This window comes from Episyrphus balteatus, chromosome 1 (assembly GCF_945859705.1).
Source record: "Episyrphus balteatus chromosome 1, idEpiBalt1.1, whole genome shotgun sequence".
NCBI classification, from domain to species: Eukaryota; Metazoa; Arthropoda; class Insecta; order Diptera; family Syrphidae; genus Episyrphus; species Episyrphus balteatus.
Genome location: NC_079134.1, coordinates 71,535,364 through 71,556,049, shown reverse-complemented (window position 1 = coordinate 71,556,049; position 20,686 = coordinate 71,535,364). Strand labels below are relative to the sequence as shown.

General features: G+C 35.9%; 1 protein-coding gene and 1 long non-coding RNA gene across 4 annotated transcripts in view; one reads left to right on the top strand and one right to left on the bottom strand.

Moving 5' to 3' along the window:
- LOC129905986 (uncharacterized) overlaps positions 1–141 on the top strand; it is a 32,316-nt gene extending 32,175 nt beyond the window's left edge. Inside the window, exon 5 of the long non-coding RNA XR_008770687.1 lies at positions 28–141. This is a non-coding gene — a long non-coding RNA (uncharacterized LOC129905986). The remainder of the gene's footprint in view (positions 1–27) is intronic.
- Positions 1–20,686, bottom strand: part of LOC129905981 (lachesin) — a 522,046-nt gene continuing 501,360 nt past the window's right edge. For all 3 annotated transcript variants that reach the window (XM_055981616.1, XM_055981617.1, XM_055981615.1), the window contains 2 exons: positions 5,504–5,686; positions 1–356 (listed from right to left, as the gene is read on the bottom strand). In XM_055981616.1, the coding sequence (XP_055837591.1) occupies positions 166–356; positions 5,504–5,686 (374 nt within the window). In that variant the 3' untranslated portion in view covers positions 1–165. The remainder of the gene's footprint in view (positions 357–5,503; positions 5,687–20,686) is intronic.

Sequence of the window (20,686 nt, the reverse complement as noted above, 5' to 3'; positions counted from 1 at the left end):
TTTTGTTTTTTTTTTTTTTTTTTTCAGAACGAACTAGATTTGAACATTAAACGGAATCTATAAATGGAACTACATATAATTTACCTATTACTCTTATTTAATGTAATATTGTCGACGCGTGCTTGTGGAATATAATAGATGAGAACCTTAATCAGAAAATTATGTTCAGTCAAATAAAAAAAATAAAAATATGAATATAAAATAAAAGTGTACATATATTGTTAAGAAAGCGTTGACTCGTTGACCTTTAGTTCCATTACTTATTAGTCGTGGTGATCTTGATGAAGGCACTATTGCTGATGAATGCGAGTTGCGTGTATTTTCATGCTCATACACGGTTGAAATTTGAGATACAGCTGGAAATATTGAATTTATACATTAATTACCTACATGGATTTGAATACAGTAGAAAAACTAATTACACTGGTCGGCAACGAAAATGGAGCGTGAACCAAAGCATACTTTTCTATAGGACTTTTGTATGCTGATTCCTAATCTGAAGTCAAAATTTCACTGGAACCTCAAGTTTTCGAAATATTTAAATATTAACAGGTCAAAAACGCGTTTTTGAGGTACTTTTGGTGTTGAATTTCATCACCGTTAAATTTTTTTTTCGCAAAAATACATATGCAATATTCAAAAGCTATTTCTGTTTTCGACTATATATAATAATATATATAATAATATTTTTAGATCAAATGTCAAAAAAAAAATTAATTTAAAATTAGTTTTTGGGACTTTATAACTTAAATTGTGATGAGCAGAGCTCGAAAACTAGACGTGATGGAAAAAATCTGTAAACTGTTTTGAATTCAGCACACTCAAGATTATTAAATTCACCTTACAGAGTTCTTGCTCCCGACTTTTTTTGTTTTTTTTGCCGACCAGTGTTATTCAATATGATAAAACTATGTACAGAAAATCAGAATAAACACACACTGAACAAAAAAACAATTTTAAATAAAGGAATAATATGATTCATCATAGTGCAACAATGATTTTGCTTCATTGGTGGTTTCTAGGGGAGGCCTTAAGCTAGGATTTCACTTTCAACACGTTGACCCTCGGACGTAAAAGTGACGTAAAATTTTTTGTATGACACTCACGCAGGAGTAGTAATCTATTGGAAAGGCAATATGGTTTCAGGAAGGGGCGTTCCACAATAGGCGCGGTTGAAGATGAAGGCCACCAAAATCCCTCACGAGGGAAACCATTCTTCATGGAAATTAGTGTTGCTCGTGACGCACCACTACTACGCCAGATGGAGCGAGATGGATAATGAACTTGAAAATACATTCAACATACCTTAATACCTGCTGCGGATGATAAGAGGCTACCTTTACTGTCAAGAACTTATCAATCGAATCACAGACGGCCTTTGAAAGAGAAATATCAGCTCTGGAGCTGATTCCTACAACGGAATACAGTGCATAGATATACCTGAAGATATCCACCTTGTGGGTATGGTAATGACATTGTGGCAGTGAAAGTTGCAAAACGCAAAAGATGAAAAATGTTTTCAATGGTAACCAAACCAAACCATATGACGAGTAACCCTATGGCAGCTGAAAAAATCGAGATAGTCATCCTTACCAGAAATAGGCTACCGACCAAGGGCGTACACACCATTGGGGCAAGTGGGGCGGTGCCCTGGGGCCCCCAACACGCCAGGGTCCCGTAGGGAGACAAGGCAGAGAAGGCAACTGGTTAAAAAATTATCGAAACAAAAAGATAATATACTTGACATGAATCACTTCGGACACAAGAGAGATAAATTATATTTTTCAGCGAATTGGTCGCCAGCCACATAATATTTCATCTAAAAAAAAAGTATTAACTCAGGTGTCCCAAAAAAATAAATTGATTTTTTGGAAGAAAAATTACATATTATCCTGGGGCCCTAAAAAATATTACTTACATAATTTTAGCGACCAACAAATAAAAGGAACATCAGGGGCCCCAAAAAAATAAGTGGGCCTATGCGTACTTTTTTATTTGTTCTTATTTTCTATATCAAAGGGGCCCCAAAAATGTAGTCTTGCCCCGGGCCCCAACAACTCAACGTACGCCCCTGCTACCGACTATTGTTAATCTTCAAGCCAGGATGCACTCAAGTACCTAGGGCCTTCACTCTACTCCAGACTCAACTACTGGCAGCAAATTCAGAACTCAGTCTCAAAATTCAAAGCTTCACTTAGCAAAATCACTAATATAGGTCATCTGCAACTTTTGACGTCGAAAACTCATTTCATTCTCCTTTTTGGAAGCAAAATTTGGGCTGATGCACAACGCCTTAAAGTCTGCTGGTCTTGTAGTTGCCATAGTGACGCCACTAGATTTTCTGGCAGCACAACGAAAATACGTCAAGGGAAAGAAAGTTGAAATCAGAACGGATCGAAAACGGAAACAAAATTGCTTACACAAAAAAAGCGCCAAGAGCGATGAGAGAACGAAAGCAATATCTAGGAAAAAGGAACAGCCTTGCATGCCAGTACGAATATTTGGAAAACGATGATTCATTTTACACAATCTTTTTCTGCAGTAGTTGGGAAGAAAACCGAAGAGAACTGGAGAGAAGTTTTAGTATAATCCAGCCGGATAACAGTCCAGAAAATCCAGCACAGGTTTGCTAAGGTTTGGTTAGGTTAACGTGGCTATCTTGCCTACTACGACATCTATTATGGAGCAGACTTTTTATCTGCTTAGACATATTTAACATTTGGAGCGCTTCAGATCCAGTACTGGACAGATTTGTTTCGTCGCTATGCATGGTGGTATTGTTTCACCTATGATTTGTTTTAGCATCAGTTTACATGTAGCGATGGAGATACCTATGTTGACCATATTTGGTTATATAGGTATTAGCAAGTTGTAATGCACAGAAAAAAAGCGAAACATTTTGTAGTGGAGGCCAAACAGTTGGGAAATTTCAGAAATGGAGCAGATTTTTGGAATTTAGTGAGGAATTTAAATGACAAGTCATATGTAACCAACTACCAACCAAGATTTGAAGCCAAGCACACTTTTTGAAGAGCTCCTGGACACTCCGGGGGATATTAACACTATTTCATATGCTGCAATAAACAATAAACCAAACAGCTGAAATTTTTTTACTCACCTCAATAGCGTCAAAAATTTTACATGGGGTTAACTAATTAACGCAATTCATACACGGCCTTAGAACAATTTTCCTTGACTCCGACGAGTTGTAAAGATATAATACGGAGAATTCAAGAAGGATATGCCCCTGTATTTTGCTGTACTACCTTTTTTGTTGATAGGAAATATCAGGGATTCTGCCTTAGTCGCAAAAACCAAATTTTACAGGGGAAGATTTTTAAGTTTCAAATTGGTTTAAAGCGGCATTTTTCTGCTCGTTATCGATTTAGATCAGGATATTCCACAAACGATCAAATTTTTTGTACTAAAAAGTATTGCAGAATCCTTGCCTTCCTTGTAGTATAGAATACTCCGGAAAAACTATCAAAACACTGCTGTTTGCTAACGATATGTATTGAGCTTCTTGCATACTCGCCAGAATCCCTACAACTTATGATTAACCGCTTGAGTGATAACTGCAAACAATGGAAGTTAACTGTTAATACAGTAAAATAGGGAGAAAAAAGGGGTAAATCTCGGAATGAATGTTAGTAGAAATTTTTTTTGCTCAATATCTTCCTTTTGCCATTCTATAACATATCTCAAAAGTCTAGAAAAATCTCATGTCCGCTTGTCGCGATTTCAAGGTCAAATCGCAAAATGGAGATTTTCAAAATTAGCAGAAATAGGCTATGGTACTATATACACATATGATACATGATGTCAAGGTTTTTTTTTAATGCTGATTCCAAAAAATCTAAAATCAAGACAATCTGACGTCTCTGGAAAAAGTTATACCTGTTTTTCATCTGTCAACTCATATTATTATAACAGTTGCAAACTTACTGCCGAAAAACCCTTAAAAGTTATGGTAGATGAACCAAATTTTGCATGAAGATTTTAGAATCCATCATTATTAAAAATCAAAACAATCCATTACAAAAAATATATATACCTACGAAATAATGGTATTTTTTGATGGAGGGGCAAATTTTAGGATATGCACTAAAGAAGATTCTTGTTCATCTTAGGAATAAGTGCTAATAGGCTAATTTTTTCATTTTAATCTTTGTTTGGATATTCTTTAACTACCCTCAAAAATCTAAAAAAATCTCATGTCCGCAAGTCCTAATTTTCTTTGTTTGAAGATAAGGTGCAGATTTTAAAAAATTGAAAAACTACACTTCAGATATTTGTGTCAGATCAACATGAATAAGGTGCATTACTTTTCAGGGATGGTCAGGTTGGAATAAGTGTTAAAAAATACCTCTAAATCATGTCGCTTATGTTGGTATACATATAAAAATTTAAACTTTTCTTATTAATTTTTTAAAATCTGCACCTTATTTTCAAACCAAGAAAATGAGATTTTTTTCGTTTTTCGTTTTTTAATAAGAACATACAAAAACTCCAAATTGATTATTATATCATATCCAATTAACCAACAAATAATAAAAACTCAGAAAAAATGTATACTATGTATACTATAGTTATCAGTTTATCACATTTATAAGTTCAAAAGAAAAACAAAAACCAAGAAAAATTCATTTAAAATATATCTTAGAAAAATGGTATTCATACCATTTATGCTTCTCAGAGTCAAATAGATTTATTTTGCGATCTAAATCGCACTTAGATTTAAATATTAAATCTAATGGTTAACAAAGCGGATGTTCTTCATATACCAGGAGCATTAATTGGTGAAGGTAGCTTGACTTTAATTTCTATAACGCTTAAGCGGTATATAATCGAGTTCTCATCGAAAAAAGTCTACATATTCCCATTTTTTCTTTAATTTTGGCCACAAATGCTAGTTTCATTATTTTTTTATAAGAACATTACGATTCATTAAATAAAACACATTTAAGTGTCCTTAAAATGTGTGATACAAATTGCTCGGGGCAGTTTTGAACATGTTCAAAAGTGCCCCACCATACTTGTTCAAAACTGCCCCAACTGTGTCAACGACATAAAATGATGAATAAATATTTAACATTAATATATTCATTCAAAAATTCACCGTCAATTGAAATAATGCAAAACCACTATAAAAATCACCTTCCACCTATAAATCTGAAAGTCAGCCGAGATAACGATGGAAAGTTATTGACATTTATGGATATGGTGTTGACGGGTTCAAATATCGAAATACTTCTAAAAAAGATTGATATACTAAAATTATATATGCAGTGTTCAAATGTGCCCCGTGTTCAAAAGTGCCCCACTCTCCCCTACGTTAATTTTTGTCAATCGGCAGACGGCAATGCCATGATCAATAATTTTGCAAAGTATTATGTAAAATTAACGTCTTAGTTCTTTTCTGTACGAGATAATCAATAGCCTATTTTTTTGTTTTCTAGATTATAATGATAAAGAATTTGAAGAGGTAAACAATGTTACTCACCACCCTCATTATTGAAACTTTCATCAGTATTGTTTTCCAGCACATAATTAATAACATTAATGTGCTTCGGTCGGAACACTTCGTTAATGTCTTTATTGTAGCTCAAGTTCTGCTTCCGAATTGTTTTAACTGTAGAGGTGACTTTTGTGACTGTTGTTGTTTTCGGCTTCGGAAGACGGAGCTCTGTAAAAAATAATTGTGTTTAGAGAAACAAAGTTAAATAAAATAAATGTTTGCAATAGATTATAAATTTATACTAAAAAGCTACTGAAACGAAATAAAAAAATGAAGAAAAATTAAGTCTCAATGCTTGTTTTAGTTACTAAAAAAGAAGAACCAATTTGAACACTTACGGGCTAAAATAAAATAATGTAAGGGTGCTAGAATGTAACTTTGCAAAATTGAGTTAAATCGGTACCCTTTTCCCTACAATTGCGTTGCACGTAAAATAATTTATCTTTACATTTAACTATGCTGTAAAATTGTGTTTTTTTTTTTTCTTAAATAATCCTCTCATCACATATGTACAAGTAGGTACATACATAACATGTTGCTCGGGAAAAATCACGGATCGCCTCGCTTTTCGCGAGTCGTGTCGTTTAAATCATGAATTGGTCACTAAAACCGGAAAAATCACGAGATTGTATTGAAAAATTACGGTTTGCACCCGAATCTTTGCTGTAAGATCGCAATTTGCCCGATTAGATTAAGGATTTTCCCGTGAAAATTCCTGCTCCCGTCAAATAACATATTTCTCCAGTAAAATCAGCCGCTCTAGACAAAATGACGTCTAATCCTGTAAAACACGGATGTCGGATAGTTTTTCTAAATCACAGGTTTCTCCAGCTTATATCACGGGTTTCCCTTGTAAAATCACCTCGATTATTTCAAATAAATATCGCCAGCACAAAGCCAAAACCGCGAATCTGAATTTTTGGGCATTTTCATTATAATGCGTCATTTAACTTGCTATCGGTCCTTCTATCCACTGCCTTAGCCTCAAACCTCCATCTGTTTCCTAGCCGCCTAAAGTATCAACGCCCGAAGCACAAGTTTCCATGAGTTTGCATCAACTTCCAAAACTTTGAAGGCGTTTTTCTCAAAACTAAAATTTATCAGATTCGTGGTTTTGGTTTGTGCCCACGAAATGTCAATTTCATTAGTTCTTCTCGAGTGAAATCTTCTAAGGAACGAGATACTTTTAAAAACACGAACGTTAAAACATGGTATGTTACGAATAATTTTCTCTTTTCCAAGATTTTTTCTACGACTTTCATAAACAAAATTTAAATCATAGTTAAAAACTACTATTACAAATCATGCTGAATTAAAACCGACAGTCACAGTTACACCTGTGATTATCACGACTTACTTCATCACTAACCCACACGGTTATTTGAATGAAGAATGAGCCTCTCCACGGGCAGGTTAACGTCATTGGTAACATTTTAGCATTAAAAAAATAACGCGTTCGGGTAAATTTTTTTTTTTTATTTTAAGCTTAGTAGGGGAGATAAATTTTATTAACGTCTTCTCCGTTACCGCTTTATCTGTGAATAATTTGGCTACGTTTAAAAAGTTTTTCGTGAAACTTCTAGAACATCAACTTTATCATGACTTCATGAGGCCTTAATACCTACCAAGTTTCAAGAAAAAAAATTGCTTCTGTAACGAGATAAACATGAAACAAGGTCAATATGTCTTCTCGGTTACTTTGGAATGGCCGTCTTGTTAAGTTATTCCTACCGTTTTTAAATAGCCATAGACCATAGTCAATAATTATTTACTTAATAGCAGTTGCTAGAAGTAATTTTTAGAGATTGTACAGAAGGATTTTTCGAATAAATTCTCTTGAGGACCCCAAATAACGTTACCATATACCAATTTTAGAAAAGTAGAATTTATGGCTCTAACAGTTTTTTGAAAAAAAGTAATCTAGTGTTATAGACCGAGAGCACGCAGCAAATTTTGGGAACGAAGTGATAAACAAAATGTAAGTATGCAGTTTTATAGCATTCAGTGTCATTCAGTCAGTGCGAACGGATCCACCCCTAAAAACGGACAACAGCGGATTAAGCGAAGGACTACCTGCGCCTACCTGCGACCATAAAAGGATTTTTCCCCAAAAGGATTATCCTTTTTTTAATTATCAACAAAAATTATTATTTCCTTAATCCCTTACTTTTACAGCAATAAAACCTTTTGGTAATCCCATTATGGGTAAATCCGAGAGGAGGAAGAACGACGTTAAGCAGGCTTACGAGGCTTTTAAAAGCCACGTAAAAGCAGGCATGAAGACCCATGGAAAGGAGTTCCTGGTCTCCATGCACGCCAAGCTTATCGAAATCGATCAATTGTACAAGGAACGCCAAGAAGAAGACGCCGCCATCAACGAGACTGTGGAATCCCCAGAAGAACCAGTCTCAGAGGAAGAGGAAGAAGACATGGAAATGGAAAGTGAAGTCGAGGAAATGGTTACAATTGAGTCAGACTGCGAACAGGAGTTCCAGGTGGTTCGAAACAGGAAGAGGAAAACTTCCACATCGCCCAATTCTTCACCAAAAAAAGCACCTTCCAAGAAGGTAGCAATAGAGGACAATACCACACCAAAACAACCCGAAGGAAACGACAGCCAGCAACCTACCCATCAGCCAGTTCAACAACCAAGCCAGCAAATCAGCAAAGGACCAGCAGCTCCAGAGACGAAATCATCGTTGATGCCACCCATCATCTGCTATGGATTGAACGTAGCAGCCATCACCAAAGCATTGAAGGAAGACAGAATCAGCTTCAAGATTCACAATATCAACCGATCTAAATCCGTCATAACAACCCGGACAATGGAGGAACATCAAAAAATCAGGACCATGCTTAGGAAAGGAAACATAGAATTCAACACTTACACGGCCAAGGAAGACAAAAAGAAGCTCTTAGTGCTCAAATCCATGCACTACACCCACGACCCCAAGGAAATCAAAGACGAACTACTGAAGGAAGGAATACCGGACATCTCAGTGAGCCCATACAAGATGCGAGGAGATAAAAAAGGCAACAGCTTCGTGGTTGAAGTTGAAAAAACAGCAGACCTACCCAGCATCTACAAAAAAACTTTGCTCATGAACCAGAAGGTTCATTGGAAGAAATTCAAGAGCACCTCCATCTCACAATGCAAGAACTGCCAAAAGTTCGGCCATGTGGCCAGCAACTGTGGGATGAAATACAGGTGCGTGAAATGCAAAGACAGCCATCTGCCAGGAAATTGTGCAAGGACAGCCAACAACATCACAGATGACAAGGTATACTGCGTCAACTGCCAACAAATCGGACACCCGGCAAGCTACAGCGGATGCCCAACAAGGAAAAAGAAATTAGTGGAGAAAGCGAAGCAAGCAGCACAGAAACAGGAGAATCATCAATTTGCACAGCAGTCAGCCACCAAAGCAGTCGTAAGTGGAATATCTTACGCCAACGCAGCAAAAAAAAGCATGAAGGCACCTAGGAAAGACACACCACCAACCGCCCCCAGACCACACATAAACCAACAGCTTCGAAGCCAGCACCACAGCCCAAGAAGATCAGCCAGAAAGGACCAGCACCAGCAACATCATCAACAACATCATTCAACATCTTCGAGGATACTGAAAGATTGTTTGGAACAGATCTTTTTTCTCTTCTCCAGAAGGCAAAGAAGATTGTTCCAAGCAACTACGGTAGTTTGGATGATAAGCAAAAGACAATTATATTGGGTAAACTTATAAGCGAATTATGTATATAAGAACCCACATTTCTTTTATAACATATAATTTAAATTCGATTTATTCCACAGCTAGAAGAACTGCCTTTACATTGTAGAGAGGACAAAACAACGGATGGCAGAGGAACAGCAATTCTTCACAAATCAGACCTCAGGAGCGAACAGGCTAGGATTACTGGACTAAGGAGCATGGAGACAACAGCCGCCCTCATCAAACTAAATGACTCTGACACACTGCTAGTGGTCTCAGTCTACAACAAGTGCAACGCAACCAGAATGTGACATACTGCATAATATGCACATAATCAGTGCAGTGGCAAACCAACACACTTACTGGGTGATAGGAGGAGATTTCAACGCCCGTGACAGCCTTTGGATGGATGACACAAACAACCTACCCGGAATATCCATTGTAGACTGGCTACATGGCAACCCCGAACTCCATTCACTGGTTGCAGTATCATAACCAAAACCAACTTACCCTAGAACACCATCTCATCTTGATTTCTTTCTAGTGACATCAAATTTCATCAATATCCTGGAGGAATCGGAACTATAGCTGTGTTGCACACGATAGTGACTCCGACCATCTTGCAGTGGAACTAAGGATACGATTGGCCCAAAGGATCTTCAGTGAACAACCCCAACCAGAACTATTCATCAACTACAACAGGATTAACTGGACCAGGTTCCGTGCATGAACTCCCGGACATCCCAACCACCAACAACCTCACCAACACCGCACGCCATAAAGTGCTTCGAAACCACAGTGAACAGCGCTTTGGGCAGGCAGACAACCACCAGGACCAGCAGAGATCGCTATGCCAACATGCCTGAGCATATACAGGCCATATATGCTCATAGACAAAGGCTAAGGAAGAAACTCCAAAGGATTTACCACCGGGCATACAACAGGGAAAACGACGAGTATAGAAGACCAGTTTTCATCGAAGAAGTAGATGCCAGATACGAGGAGATAGATGCCAGCAGCGACCCAATCACCATTTTCAACGAGGACAACCCGGCGGAAGAACCACTTATGAATGATACTTTCACTTCTTTCGAAGAAGTGTCTGATATAATTCATAGTGGTAACTCAAAAAAGTCAGCGGGAAGTGATAAGATCTCTAACTTTGTACTCAAAAAGTTACCGAATCTAGCATTACTTCTCCTGACAATCATCTTTAATAACTGCATCAACAACAGCTACTTCCCAACATCATGGAAAATGGCAAAAGTAGTTCCTGTGCCAAAGAAGACCAACCGCGACAACGTAGAAGGATATCGACCGATTTCTCTTCTCTGCTGTGTAAGCAAAATCCTGGAGGCGCTCATCCTGAGGAAGATCAACAATTACTGCACGGAAAGGGAAATCACACCACAGTTCCAGTACGGCTTTCGAGGGAAACATTCAACTATTCATCCCCTGATTGGACTCCACACAGACGTCACCCTTGAACTCAACAAAAAGGAAACAACAATTGCTTGTCTCCTAGACATCGAAAAGGCTTTCGATACAGTTTGGATTAAAGGACTTGTATTCAAACTAACAGAGCTCGGACTTCCGAGAAACCTGGTAAAAATAATAAAAAAATTTTTAAGGCATAGATTCTTTTATGTACAGGTTAACACGAACGAGTCCACGAGGAAAACAATCTGCGCTGGAGTGCCGCAAGGATCGAAATTGGGACCAATCCTCTTCAACATCTATACTGCTGACCAGCCCACCAACATCCCAGGAACGAAGACGAAGCTTTTTGCCGACGACTCCATCACATATGCGACATCACTTTCTCCCAAAATAGCTGCCAGGAGAGTGGAGGACCACATCAGGAACCTATGGGACTACTACCTAAAATGGGGTTTGAAGATTAACAGCAACAAGACCGAGCTCATTTGCTTCAGGCCACCAACAACAGCAACGAGAGGACGCAGAGCTTTTGCATCACGCTGTGATGACATTAGTATAAAGCTTCCAGACAACACGGAGATAGAGGTACAAACAACAACCAAGTACCTAGGAGTCAACTTTACCAACCGGTTCAAATTCAACAACCACGCAGCCTTAATGGTGAAGAGAGCCAACTTTTCCCTTCACTTGGTCTATCCGCTTCTCAGGAAACGGAACGGATTGAGCAAGAAGACGAAACTTTTGGTTTCTAAGCAGCTAATCCGGCCAGTAGTGACATATGCCTGCCCCATATGGTTCACTATTTCCCAAACAACGATGAAGAGGATCCAGCTATTCGAAAGGAAGATACATACAGTCCTGTACAGATACATCGCATCTGTACAGGACTACAGCGACTCGACACCCAGTGACGAGGAGATACTACCCAACAAGGAAATTGTACGAGGAGGCAAAATTGATTCCCATTGATCAATTTATGCGGCAACTATCAACGAAGATCATCAGGAACCTGGAACACCATCCGAATTCAGAAGTCCAACAACTACTCCAGCAACAACTAGAGCCCAGCCATTGCTACCTGAACGTTCGAGCCATCACAGACGACCGATTCGAGGATATAATGGACAACGAAGAAACACCGTTCTACGAAAAAACCAACAATCAACACTATAGAGGGTAAAATATCTATAAGTAAATTTTATATTAAATTCTTTAAAAAAAAACAAACCATGTAAAATATATTAAAATATTTAGAAAACTCATGTAATAGATTAAGTAAACAAAAATATGATATTGTAAAATAGCATTATATAGAGTCATTAGAAGTACGTCGGCCCCCTACTGTTGAGCCGACATGATTAATATAGTTATAAGTTTAGTTTTAAGTCAATTGTATATAAAACGAATTGAAAAATATAAAAACCTTAATCTAAAAAAAAAAAAAACAGTTTTATAGCCTTATGCGTTTTAATAACGACTTCAAAAGTCAGGCAGCTTTAAATCGCAGCCTTATATGGTTTTCGGGAGGTTAAATATCGTGAGTTTTCCAATTAATGTGAGTCGGCTAAATTGAAATAGGTAAGTTCATATTCTGAAATGTCAGAGTATCAGTTTTTATATCGCATACTTTTTTCCGGAGCTCAAATTCATTTAAGATGTTGTTATTTTGTTTGATTTGGAAAACGAGGTAATTTTTGTTTCCGATATGAACGTTTACGTACATTTAACAAATTGTATGCGTTGAAAAAGTTTTAAAAATTAAAGCAAATTGAAATCTAAGAACAAGTTCGTGAGATCGAGTCGTGCATTTTGTTTTTTATCTACATTGAAATAAAATACCTATTGTCTTAAGTTTGTTATAACAATTTTGATGAAAGCCATGTAATACCTATACTTTTTTTCATAATGATAGTCTACAATCATTTTTCTAGGGTCCCCGCAAATTTACTTTCCCACACGCCTCATTTTAGTCTAGCGCCGCCTTTGGTTTCACTATCGAAACTATCGCTTGCAATTATAAATTAAAAAAATTTGAAAAGAACTTTCAAGTGATCGAGAACGTAAGGTATGGAAAGCTGCTAAATTACAAATGAATAATTTCACCTCTTTTATATGTTTTCCATTATAAAGCAGAACTAAATTGACTTGGTGTGCCACACAATCCACACAAATTGTGTAGGGACCGATTTCCTTAATTAGGACTTGAACTCCGCCTTTATGCCTAGCCATAGCACTGGCTCCGTCATAAATTTCACTAAGCAATTTATCTTTAAGTGGCATTTGTTCGAGGGCATTTGCCATAACAGTCGCAATGCCTTTTGTGATGACAAAGTCTTTGGCAACGTTAATAAAAGAAAGACCGAACAGTCTGGGTTCTATTATGCGACTGGCTTTATTAAAAATATACATCTACACTCCTGCTCAAATTTAACGCACATCATATTTATTTTAGAAAAAAGTCCTACTTTAATTTATCTCACAGTATCGTGGTTATTTTTTCAAATAAGACAGGAGTTAACTTAAATTGAAGGTATGGAATAAAAAGTTTGTGGGGAAGATTTGGAGAGGTATGCTGAAGTCTATCTGTCAACCCGGGAACCTTTTAGAGATGAGTCATAAATTTTCATGGAGTAAACTCAGCTTTACAGCACCTACGGAGTTAGTGAGGTCTCCTAGACCTACTTTAAGTACCCAAAGATACTTGACTGATATCCTCACACAGCATGCGGTTCCAATCACCCCTAGATTTGGTCCACAGTTCAGTCTGATGCACGATAATGCATGTTAGAGTGGTTTGAGAATATCTTCAAGATTAAAATATGCCACCTTTGAATTGGCCACACAGATATCCGGGTTTAAATTCAACAGAACATGTCTAGGAGATGTTGAAAAAAATGCATTTGCGGCCGAAATCCACCTCCAAGCATTCTTGATCAACAGAAAACTGCAGTGAAAGAAAAGTTACAACAAAACCTTCAAAATTTAATTCGTGGAATGAATAGACGACTCCAAATTATCATATGCGCTAGAGGAGACAATACCAAGTATTGAATAAAATTATTGGAAAGAACTGTCACGCGCTTCCATTTTAAAAATTTTTTTTTCTTAAAAAACAAAAATTATTTTAATATCAGTTTTCAGACCTTGAATTGCTAAATTTGGTTCATCTTTTTTTTGGTTGATAATACTGTTGCAGTTTAGCATTTTTCTGACTTGGTAAACAATTAGCAAACACAAAAAAATACAACAAATAATTTTAAAGCCATTGTAAATAAGATGCAGGGGTATAACTAAAGATGAAAAAAGTGTGCGTTAATTTTGAGCAGGAGTGTATATACATATATAGTAAGTTTGCATATGTGCATGTGTGTTTTAAGTGTGATGTGAAGTGTATGCGTTCATTTATACATCTGTGACATCTCCCCTTTTTTAAAAGAAAGGGTACAACATTTTAGTATTTAAGGGATAATAACACCTTGTAAACCATGAAATCGAGCGTCATTTTCATCAGCGTATAAAACAAAGAAGAAATATTATTTTCTTTTGGTGTTTGATGATTTAATAAAGTATATTAATAAGAAACAGAATAGGCTAGTGTAAAATTTTTTAATGATGTAAAATTTTTTAAATGGCGGTGTAGTTCAGGATGATAGTAAAATCCTGTGCTCCCATCGGGCGACCAACTAACTCCTACAGTTTTTAACCGATTGGGCTGAAATTTTGTGTGGAGCTTAGAAATACTATTCTAGTGAAGTACGTAGGATTTGAAATATTAATTTTTATAGAAATGGCATTAGTTTGAAAAAATTATTTCATTCCAAAAACAAAATTCATTGAAAAAAAGACCATAAAAACGCTAAATTTTAATATTTCAAAAAAATCGAACTACGAACTTCACTAGAGAATAGTATTTCTTAGCTCCACACAAAATTTCAGCCCAATCGGTTAAAAACTGTAGGAGTTAGTTGGTCGCCCGATGGGAGCACAGGTTTTTATTATCATCCTGAACTACACCGGGATTTAAAAAATTTCACATCATTAAAAAATTTAACATTAGCCTATTCTGTTACCTATTAATATACTTAATTAAACTAAACAAACACCAAAAGAAAATAATATTTCTTCTTTGTTTTATACACTGATGAAAATGACGCTCGATTTCATTGTTTACAAGGTGTTATTACCCCTTAACAAGATAGAACTTCAATTAAAAGTACAAATTATTCATTAGTAATCAAATCGCAAGTATCAATAAAAAAAATTAATGTTCATCAAATCAAGTACAAAACCGATTTGAATTCTAATTTATCTTGGGTATAAGTCTAATATATAGGATTCTATTCAAGTACAAATTATATGTATATTAAATTAAAGAACTAACAAAAATTAATAATAATAAAATTCATATTTACATAAAACATAACTATAGATTTAAGCGGTTTAAAGGTTTAACAACTCTTCCGCTACGTGTGGTTGTGGTTACAGGATGTGATGATTGATTTTTCTGGTCTTGGTTTTGTGATCTAGCAGTAGAAGTGGACGATGGAGCTGAAATAGTCGGTTGATTTGGTTTTTCGATTCCTGTTGTAATTGGTATAGTGGGTGTTTTATCGTTTATTTGCTTTGTCGTTGCATGTTGTTCAATATCAAAAGTTTCTGACGGCCAATCAATGGTCGGTGACTGAATATCGGCCTTTGTTTTATGTAAATGGTGGGTGTTTCTGCGATACCGTTTGCCTTCATTAGTCTCAATGATGACTGACCTTGGATATTGTGTTTCTTCGACAACTTTTGCGCCAATCCATTCTCGATGTCCCGTTTGCATGCGCACCTTATCGCCAGTTTTGAGTTCTTCTGATGGTCTTGCCCCTCTATCTGCGTAAACTTTTTGTTGAAGACGTAATTTCTTCATTTCTTTTTGAACACCGACGACGATTTTAGGTTTCAACTCTTCTTTGACTGTTGGTATAAAAGTTCTTGTGGCTCGGCTATATAAGCGTTGACAGGGTGATTTGGGTATATCATTTCTTAGTGTATTTCTCAGCATAAGAACAGCGAGATATATATCCGATTTGTCCAGACAACATCGCTTTAGCAGGTTTTTCGCTTTTGACAGCTTCCGGTAACATTTTGTCGTTCTCAGGCCATCCTCTCAAAACAACCTGTTTCAACAACTGCAACTCGAGATCTTCGGATGTAGACTTAATAAACCTATCCCGTGCCTTAATCGGTGAATGAAAGTACGATGTTGACTGAGTACTCTTCATCATTGCCTGCGTCAATTGGGTTGTAGTCTCGGCTAAGTGCATCTGCTATCGGAATCTGTGTGCCTTTTTTGTAGGTTATGATTGGAGAATATTGGATGACATCCCATAGAATACGTTGCAATCTGAGTGGTGCATCTTGTAGCAGTTTCTTAAATATGGTTTCGAGTGGTTTATGATCTGACTCGACTTCGACCTGTTTACCATACACGTATTCATGGAACTTCTTGCATGCGAATTTAATCGCCATCGCCTCTTTTTCTATCTGAGGGTAATTTTGTTGAGTAGGTGTTAGTGCGCGTGTAGCAGACGCCACTGGCTGGCTATTTTGTAACAAGCATGCTCCAAGTGCTTTTGAGCTTGCATCCACTGACAATTTCACTGGTTGGTTCACGTCGTACAACCTTAATACAGGGGTTGAGCTTAAAGTATTTTTAACATTTTCAAATCCATTTTTTGTTCAATGTCCCAGTACCATTCAGTGTCTTTGTGGAGCAATTTTCGTAGTGGCTCAGTTATATTGGACACATTCGGTATAAATTTAGCGAAATATGTGGCCATTCCTAAGCTACGCTGCAGTTCTTTAACGTTCGTTGGTTCACGTAAATTTTTGATAGCTTTCACCTTTTCAGTATTGGCTTCGATACCCTTGGCTGAAAATAAATGCCCAAGAAATTTAACTTTTTGGTTTTCATACTTACATTTTTTCTTGTTTAGCGTGAAGCTGGCTGCCTTCAAACGATCGACTACTTTTTTGTTGTTGTTGCCCTAAGCCGATCAACATTTTCTGCATACAAAAATATGTCATCCATAGGAACTTTGCAACCTGAAATGTTCTTCAATTAGTTGTTCATGATTTCAGAAGATATCTCTGGGGCGGAAGATATTCCAAACGGAAGTGTTAAGAATTGGTATCTGCCCCACGGTGTTGAGAATGTTAAGTATTCTGATGTTCTTTCCGTCACGGGTATTTGCCAGAATCAGTTTTCGCAATTCAATTTGGTAAACATTTTTGATTTTTTCACACAAGCAGCAATTTATTCAACTGTCTTGAGAGGATAATGCCGACGTTTTATATTTTTATAAGGTCGGTCGGATCCATACATAATCGAATTTCGTCTTTTTTTGTGACGATGACTATAGGGCTTACTGCTGGTGTTGGATGACTCACCGGTCGAATAACTTTCATCTTTACCATGTTGTTTAATTCATCTTTGACTTTATGACGCAGAGCATGAGCGATACGACGTGGAGGTATTATTTTGAATTTTGGATCATCGATGAGATCGATATCGTATGTAAAAATATTACAACACCCAATTTTTTCATCATCTGCCTTAGCCTCATGTATGCTTAATTTTTTTTTTAACTTAACCTGCAGACGGTTTTCTTAAATACCATACAATCTTTTGTTTTCCACAAACTTTTGTTTTTAATATTGTTAAATTCTTAAAAGTAAATCGTTAAACGGTATAATTATTACGCCATTTTGACTTCGAAATAAAAATTTAGCATGGGCAAGAATTTAGTATGGGCAAGAATTATAGAAACAACTAAATGTCAAATATCTAAGGATTGAAATAAGATATCGACATAAATTAAATGCAGTTACAGAGGTTAGTGTTTTAAATAAAAATTAAATTACTAACGAAGTTTTCAAGTGTAGTATTAGAATTTAAAATTCTATTGAAATGGGTCAGGGGATGCCAAAGTAGCATTTTCTTAAATCCCCCATAAACGACGTCATTATTACAGAAAAGTTCTCAGTTTGAGTGCTCCATAGCTTATAAGGTTCAAATAGGTTATAACAAATATACCAAATACAGACAAGTTGTAAAAGAAATTTGTTCTGGGTGGGATTTTATACAATTTGAAAAATCTGAATTTTTGCGAAAATGTGCATTTTTCGGAGCCTTCCCGATTTCGTTTTTTCCATTAACGACTCAAAAAAGGGAATCAGATCTGGTTCTAGAGACCACTCAGCATAAGTTATGAGTAGTTGGTAGTGAAATGAAAAAGATTAAGTCAATTCAGATGGGTTCTAACGCCTCATAAAATATCGATTTTCGTGAAATACGAGCAATCTTCAGGGGCTTCCCGATTTTTATTTTTCCATTGTCGAATAAAAAAAAGTATCAGAATATGTTCAGAAGAGCACAAGGCATAAACCATGAGTTGAACGCAGTGATCTGAAAGAAAAGTTCCAAAAACGCTCCACTCTAGTGTGCATGTGTGCATGTTATGTTTTAAGTGTGATGTGAAGTGTATGCGCGCATTTATACATCTGTGACACCCTTTGCTGTTTTGTCTTTTGAAACATTGTAAAACCCTGCAGAACGTTCTACAACGGTATCATTTTTGACAAATCTTACAAAAATACAAACTCCGCTGCAACAAGATACATCCGTTGTTTCACCTGCTTGAATAGAACATAGTAACATGTATTAAGACTGGATTCCATCGACAAACTACACCAAGACTGGAAATTTTCGTACGTCTTACCATCGACAAACTATACCAAGACTGGAAACTTTTGTACGTCTTACCCCCGAAAACCCTTTTGTGTATAGTGTTGTCTGTGAATATATGTGAAAGCCATATAGATTCATAGATTGGAGTGCCGATTTGCCTCCCATCGGCAACGCACGTGTGAAAGTCTCGTCCCGTCGGAAAAGAGTGTTCTCGTTTTGTTTTTAATTTTTTACATAGTTTTTATCATTTGTGTTTTAATTTTTGTTTACAATAAATAATTATTAAAAAAAAAAAAAAAAAAACAATAGCCCATTTAATAAAAAAATAAAAATACATAAAACCCAAAAATTAAACCAAAAAAAAAATAACCTCGCGGCGTGCATATAAAATAAGTTCATAAAAAGTGCAATAACAAACAACAACAACACCTCAGTACCTCTCCCGCAATAAGAAAAAAAAAAAAACAAACAATAGTTCACTGTCCCTAACCAAATTATATAATACCAAAAAAATACAAATACAATAACAACAACAACCGTAGCATCGCCAAATCACAAAAAAAGAGTCTTGCGCCTCTTGTAATAGAAACCTTATCATGTTCCATCGTGAGAATCAAGGTCAACCTTGATTCCCTCGATGCAACATGATGCAACTCCAAATGCATCTAATTACATCTTGGGAACCATTCCTATCTATGGTTCTCCAGGTGTATCATGCTAAGCTTGCACTTTGCAATATATTATGTTATGGTATGTTATGTTTGACCAACCCTAGACAGTCTAAATACAAACCTCGTTCCGTCTTGTTCAATCCTCTACATGGCGACCGTGACAGTTACTTAAATATTATAATAATTGTTTACTTATCCTAAATCTTATAATAATTGTTTGCTAAAATGGGAAAAACCCAATCAAAAACCAATAATATCGACAACACCGGAAAAGTCGCGAATAATGTATTCATTCAACCTGCGACAATTGAGAATTCGGATATTATATTCATTATATACATGATAGCAATTGTGATGATACTAAAACTTTCAATAAGTATCTATAAAATGTGGCATAGAAATATAAAAAGTAAATATATAAGAAGAGCACAATCAGTTGAAAATATTTAACAAAAAAAAAAAAAAATTAGCAAACAAAACAAAATTTAATATGAGTGAATGTACATTTTTTACAATTAAAGCATAAAGAATATTTAAAAGCTAACTAAACGAAATCTCCGTTATCGTAAAAAAAAAAAAGTGACTATACCAGCAAGCAGAAAGCACAAACGCAGTGGATACAGTTCAATGTTATTAAGTATAATGGACATACAACTTTCAGTGGGATACATACATACAATGTGACGGTGAATATCTACAACAAGGAAATTCCAGGAAGCGAACATCTTACAACAAGTAAACAATCCTTTTTGAAAATTTAGTATAAGATTTTTAAATTATTATGACCAAATGGGAAGAAATATCAAATTGTATTAATGATCATAAAAATGAGTTTAATAGACTATTTAAATGTGTAAATAAAAAAAATCCCCCTAAGGGAATTACTAGAGATGCACACTTGAATGGTTTAATAAAGGAGTACAACAGTGTACATGAAATTATAAAAACGCATTACCAACAGTTAACAAGGCCTCATAAAGAAGAAGCCTATAGTCTTCATTATTATTTACGAGACTATTTGCAAAGAGCATTTTACAGACTTGAGACAAATATCAAAATACCAAGTGATATAAGTACTAAAGTAGATATAAACATAACAGAACAAAATTGGGAACTAAGTAGTACTGAAGAAGACGATAATTCTGACTACAAAAAAGAAGACAATATAGAGGACAAAATGACGACAATAGACTTTTTAAATTTTGCCGAAAATAATTCCTGAATTCGATGGCTCACCAGAAAATTTACAGCGTTTTATTGATGCTCTTAATCTGGTTAAGGAAAATGTAGGGACTAACGAAAAAAGCGCCGTATCTTTAATTAAAACAAAATTAAAGGGAATAGCGCGAAATTTTATAACCAATGAAAGCACTGTTAATGATATGTATAATAAAAAATCTTCAAGAAAATATAAAAGGAGAATCTTCGAAACTACTTATCTCAAAATTAATGAGTACAAAACAAAACCAACAAACTCTTATGTTAAAGAAATAGAAGAGTTAAGTTCTTCACTTAAAAGGGCATATATTACAGAGGGTGTTCCAATAAGACTAGCTGAGGAATACTCTACTCAAAATGCGGTCAAATCTTTGACGGCAAATGCCTCAAATGA